The 5,717-nt window shown below is 41.1% G+C and overlaps 1 protein-coding gene across 1 annotated transcript; it reads left to right on the top strand.

The window, feature by feature from the left end:
* Nucleotides 1-390: 390 nt before the first annotated feature.
* LOC141022502 (mitochondrial metalloendopeptidase OMA1-like) lies at nucleotides 391-2,412 on the top strand. Its single transcript, XM_073498761.1, has 3 exons — nucleotides 391-930; nucleotides 1,057-1,142; nucleotides 2,139-2,412. The coding sequence occupies exons 1-3, from the start codon at nucleotides 391-393 to the stop codon at nucleotides 2,410-2,412; spliced, it is 900 nt and encodes a 299-aa protein (XP_073354862.1).
* The last annotated feature ends 3,305 nt before the right edge of the window (nucleotides 2,413-5,717 follow it).

Below are 5,717 nucleotides of genomic sequence, written 5' to 3'. Positions count from 1 at the left end.
GCTACTGATACCAAATGTTAGATTTAAATACTGAGATTATGCAATTGCAAATGGGATCTTGTCTAATTCACATGAACACGTTTTGATCTCATGCGGAACTTAAGTGCAGCAGGATCATACCTTCTTGTGGAGATGCCATATTGGTAGAGGAAGTATGGTGCGAAGTTGATGAAAAATTTGAGCAGTGTAGTCGGTCACAACTTCAACACCTCGTCGGAGTAAGGGAAGGATCTTCAGGGCAATTAGCGACACCTCCAGATTCGTTTGTGGTGCTCGCTCTCCCAGATGCTCCGCCGCTGCAGAGCTCCGGCCGCCCCGCAGCGCCTGCTTTACTGGTGTTCTTCTGCCTCCTGCGTCGCGCCTGCTCTACTCCGTCGCCCAGCGTCGACTATGTTGCGGCCGCTTCGTCGGCAGTACCGTTGGTACGACGACCCTCGGAAGGTCGCCGCGGCGACGGCGATCGGCTTGAGCTCCGCGGTGATGGCCACATGCGACCGCGAGGTCGTGCCCTGCACCAACCGCTCCCACCTGGTCGTCCTATCTCCCCAGAAGGAGCGCGACCTCGGCGAGTCCCTCTTCGCCGAGGAGATGGCCAAGCACAGGCATAAGACGGTCGACCCATGCCATCCGGATAGCGTCCGCGTCCGTCTCATCGCCGAGAGAATCATCCACGCCGCCAACCGTGGCCTGGGCGTCTACGACAGCCGTGACGCCCCCATGCTCCGTGTCACTCAGAAAGGAAACAAGCCGTGGGCACCGCAGCCACACACGAGGCACCTCCATGGCCTCAACGGCAGCTGGGAGCTGGTCCTGGCCAGGCATGATAACGTCACTGTAGGCTCCGCGCCCAGTGGCAAGATTATAGTCTTCACCGGACTGCTGGACTGGTATAAGAACGACGGCGAAATCGCCTTCGCTCTTGCACATGAGGTACGTACCCTAGGGGTTTAAGCCTATGTACTCGTAAGACGTAGTGCAATGCTGGGTTGATGTGTTTCTAGCTAGCAAGTGGATTCAATCTAACGACGTACGTTGTTGTCGCTCATTTTTGCTTAGGTTGGGCACCTGATTGCAAGGCACCAGGCGGATATCATGAGTAGGCTGTGGTTGCCTGCAATCCTACGTCGGAGCTTCTTACATCGGTATGTATAATAACTGCTTCACTTTTTTTTTCTCCTAGATGTCACATTAATTTTTCGTGTTGATTATTATATTTTGTGATTAAAATTTAATTAGATTGAAAAATGTCATTTTTTATCTAAAAAATAAAAATATTATGGTTGTGTGCATGACCGCATGCAGCGGCGGAGGGTTTTCCCCTCTTTTCGATTTTTTTTGTTGTAAAACTTAAAAGCTGCAATGTGTAGCCATGTCCTTTGTTCTCTACGTAAATTTGTTGAAATCCATGATATGCAAAAATACAGAGATGGGGAGGCAGATTATGTGAAACTTGAAATTGTTTCTTTTCTCACTAAGGGGTAGAGCTAAAGAATTGTTACAATTTTATTTATCTAAAAGTAAAATTGTTTCTTGGAATAAGTGTAAGGAACTTTTTATTGGAAAGTGTTATCCTCTTGCTATTACAACTTAGAGATGCTATCATGATCTTTAAGCAAAGTGATAATGATCATTTAGCACAATTCTGAGAAAGAATGAAAAGTGATAATGATCATTCCAGTTTTAGCCTAATACATTTTTGAGGTTCCCTTTGACCATGTGTTAGAATAGTAATATATCACATGTGTGTTCCACAAAGCATATCGTTAGATTCATATTTGAAAAGAGTTTCTAATGATATAGTTTTTATATCATACATTTCATGTATTGTTAATCTTGTCAATGGTCAAACGGAACCTTGAAAACCGTATTAGACCCTATATATATGGATAGAGGGAGTATCATTTTATTTTGAAAATTGGTCGTCCTGATTACTGAGTAATTAAGCCAATCCTCACCACATGGAACTTTGTGAGTTCAGCCTTAACTAGTATGGTAACGATCAGCCCCCCCCCCCCCCCCCCCCCCCCCTCATGGGAACTCTTTTGCAGAATGAAATTGCTTACCTTGTTTAATATGAAGCACATGCAAGGATCTCATGTTAACTAGAATCTCTTCATGATTGTCTCTTACGTATGTAGTATGGAGATAGAGGCAGATCGCATTGGAACCTTACTACTTGGTGCTGCTGGTTTCCATCCACGCAATGCCCTTGCATTCATTGGGAAGGCAACCGAGATTGTAGGAGATCATACTCTACGGAAAGAGATCCTAGAAGCTGATCATCCTCACCCCAAGAGAAGATTGTGGCATTTATCAGACGCCAATACATTGGAGGAAGCGCTGGAACTGTACAGAGAAGCTACTGCCATGGATAAAGTAACTCAAAAATATTTCGTCAACCCTACAATGTAAAGTTATACCGTTTAGGGTGAATTCCACAAAAAGTTTGGCAAATGGTATTTTACATTTATAAAGGGAAATTTACGGTGCATTATATATAGTACACAAAAGGGGGTGTATTATCTGGGTGATCCAACGGTTGAAGCGATTTGGGTCGTCTAAAAGCCCAAGAGCATCATTGTCCAATAAAAAAATTCGGCCCAACTGTAATTATATGATATCTATTAGTGTGTTTGTATTTGAATTTGGGTTAGCGGTCCCTCGTCTCCATACGCCGGGTTGACCTCACTCGCTGTCAGACTCCCTCCTCCCCCTCTCACACCGCATAATCCACCTCCCAGGCATGTCCCCTCGGGTTCTGCGACGCCAAATTCACATACTCCACATAGGCAGTTGAATTCTTGCATTGCATGAATTTTCTTAGAATTCTTCCAACTCTTTCCATACCAGATGCCAAAGACATCTCCCAATTGTATTAATTTTAGAAGTTATATCCCTCGGTGAGAGTATTTAAGCATGTTCTGATAGATTCACACATACTAGTTTCTGTTGTCCATGTTGAATAGGCATATAATGATTTTCGGAGAGCACAAAACCGAGAATTCTTTGCTGGCTGAACATGTGGAACGGAATTGTCATGTGACCTGGTAAAGAATTTCAAAATTAGAAATATAGAGGACAGGATTTACAAACTCGTGACAGCAAATTTGTAGGAAGGTAGAGGATTTACATATGAGTTGCCGGTGCATGTTTGCTCGTCGGCATCATTTTTTTCATCTATTGGCATAGAAGATGACAAGCGTTAATTACCTGTAGTGGAATCATCTGAAGCATTAGTATGCACTGATTGAGGTGATTGTGGTGAAGGCATAGAGTGAAACTGAGCAATATCAAGGGAGGAACATCGGACAGAACATCAAGTGAATCAAATGAGACATTGGTAGAATGAAGACTGATGTGTCATCTGAAATAATGTTAACAGGGGGAGTAAATAACAGAAAGAACCGTCATAGAAACAGGGCACGAAAGAAAGATACATATGACACAAATCACACGAAAGTATGTACCCTTCAAATTCTTGTGAAACTCTGTTGTAGTCAGCAGTGTCACTAGGATCAGGTTCCCCCTCATGTTCATCATCTATCGGCTGTGAGCAGATATGAGTATAATTTACATTCTCTTGACAACCGAAAAAAGTAAGCAAAATAAGTGAGAAAGAAAACTAAAATTTTATAAAAATCCAATTGGTGATCAACATTTGTAGAAATGACTGGAATAGAAGTCTGTACCGAGAAAAAAGTTGAGACAATCTATTATATTCGTTACTGACTGGCAGAGGTATATCAGACGAAGTTGGACTGGGAGGCATACTCATATTAGAGAGCGAAGACATTTGGTCTAAACTAGAATCAGTATCACAATCAGCACTAAGTTTAGAATGCATAAAATTTTGAAAGCTACAGTACATGATGACATTAAGAACTAGTTAAGTAACACGAACGAAACTTAAATGCAACAAGTTTTAGATAACATAACTTGAGGATGCAGAAATAAACTACTTATATGGAAGGAAAATATTTCAGAATCACCTAGTATGTTGATGTTGTATTCAGAATAAACTCACATATCCATTGGCACTGAATCGAGAGAAGGCACAGATTCAGATTCCTGAATCTGTGGGTCTGTAAAAAAAAAGTTTGTTGTGAAAGACAACCATATTCCCCAGTTGCCGATTCAGAATCGTGTGATGATTGAATGTTAGTAACATCAAAGTAGTCCGCACAAAGTGAGATAGTAAACAAGACTTTGCATCAGATAACCTGAGGTCTGCAAATCTGTATCGATAAAATGGCAGATAGAAAGATAGGAGTGACCTATGTGACTAAGTAAGAATAGTAGTAGAAGAGAAGAAGTAACACAATAAATTACCTGTCGAATTGCAACTTTAATCCATTAAACTCCTCTCGAAAAGATCCCATATTGATAGTGCACAGAATACCCACAGTAGGTGAAGCAGCAAAGCAAAGAAATTACATGAATGTGAAGGGAATAGAAAGAATCGGATGAGAGAAGATGAAACAACAGTGGCGATGTACAGGAGAAAAAGAGTTCGTCCAGATTAAAAATGTAGGACAGGAGTAAGGAGATGAACAGGAAGCGAAGAAGTAAACATATAAGGTCCATCCGTAGTCAAAGAAGGGATAATACAATAGTACATACCACGTATCTGTACACGACCGACATGAATACTCGACCGTATTCTGATGTATATCAACTACCAGTGGGTTTTCACAATTTTCTAGTACACACAAGTGCATGAATCACGACGCGAACGGTCGCACTTACTGGGTCGTGCAAGTGTGTGCCTCCGCTCTTGCGCGCCCCTGCGCATTTTCGCGCACTCTCACTCACTCCACAGTCTCCTCTCTCTCATATGTGTGTGGCTACAACTTGACCTTTAATGGGGTGTGGTATATGAACTACTCCCTCCGTCCCATAATATAAGAACGTTTTTGACACTAGATGTTCTTATATTATGGGACAGAGGTAGTAGAAGGGTAGGGCGCACTTTGCTGCGCCGTTGGTGTTGTTGGATTTCTTAAAAAAAATACTCACTTTATTTCCAAATATGAGGTGTATTGATTTTTTTTGAAAAATCAAACCTTTTAGGTTTGTTCAAATTTGTAGAGAAATATATCAAAATCGATAATGTCTAATCTGTATGATTAGATTCATCATGAAATGAATTTTCATACTTTTTATAATATTGTCGATATTTTTTGCTCTGAACTTGGTCAAAGTTAAAGAATTTTGACTTTCGAAAAAACTAATACCCCTTAAATTTTGAAACTGGTGAAATATTTAGTTTGGCGGGTAGGGAGATGATGGAGTGTATTTCATTTTTATTTATAAAATGCGGCGATTGATGGGTATTTCGTGGTGTGGTTTTGTGTTATCCGCAAACTAACGTAAATTTATGTCGGGAAATTTCTGCGTTGATGGCTGCATGTACTATATTGGTGCTATAATATCACATGTTGTCACTTCTTTTTTCTAGGCAATTGGAGGGTGCATGGGATTGAGATGTTTTTGTAGGCTGGCTGCTACCGATTGATTTGAAAAATTGTTGACCCGATCAAAATCGTAAACCCAATCCACAATTGAAAACCTCAATTGAATGAAAAAGATTCAAAATTAGGAAACATAGTGAATTAAAAGAATTAAATAGGAGAGCTCCTTGAGAAATTGTTGACCCTGTCAAAATCGGGTGACCCAATTATAAATCGAAGACCTTAATAGATTGTGAGGCCTTAAAA

This window comes from Aegilops tauschii, chromosome 5 (genome assembly GCF_002575655.3).
Source record: "Aegilops tauschii subsp. strangulata cultivar AL8/78 chromosome 5, Aet v6.0, whole genome shotgun sequence".
NCBI classification, from domain to species: Eukaryota; Viridiplantae; Streptophyta; class Magnoliopsida; order Poales; family Poaceae; genus Aegilops; species Aegilops tauschii.
The sequence above is the reverse complement of the archived record's forward strand: the minus strand, read 5'-3'. Positions and strand labels throughout refer to the sequence as shown.

What these genes read in the sequence shown, in the direction of transcription:
- LOC141022502 (XM_073498761.1), top strand. Translation starts at nt 391, where the DNA reads ATGTTGCGGCCGCTTCGTCGGCAGTACCGTTGGTACGACGACCCTCGG. An exon ending in CCTTCGCTCTTGCACATGAG is followed by an intron (nt 931 to 1,056) that starts GTACGTACCCTA and finishes ATTTTTGCTTAG; the next exon opens with GTTGGGCACCTGATTGCAAG. An exon ending in CGTCGGAGCTTCTTACATCG is followed by an intron (nt 1,143 to 2,138) that starts GTATGTATAATA and finishes TTACGTATGTAG; the next exon opens with TATGGAGATAGAGGCAGATC.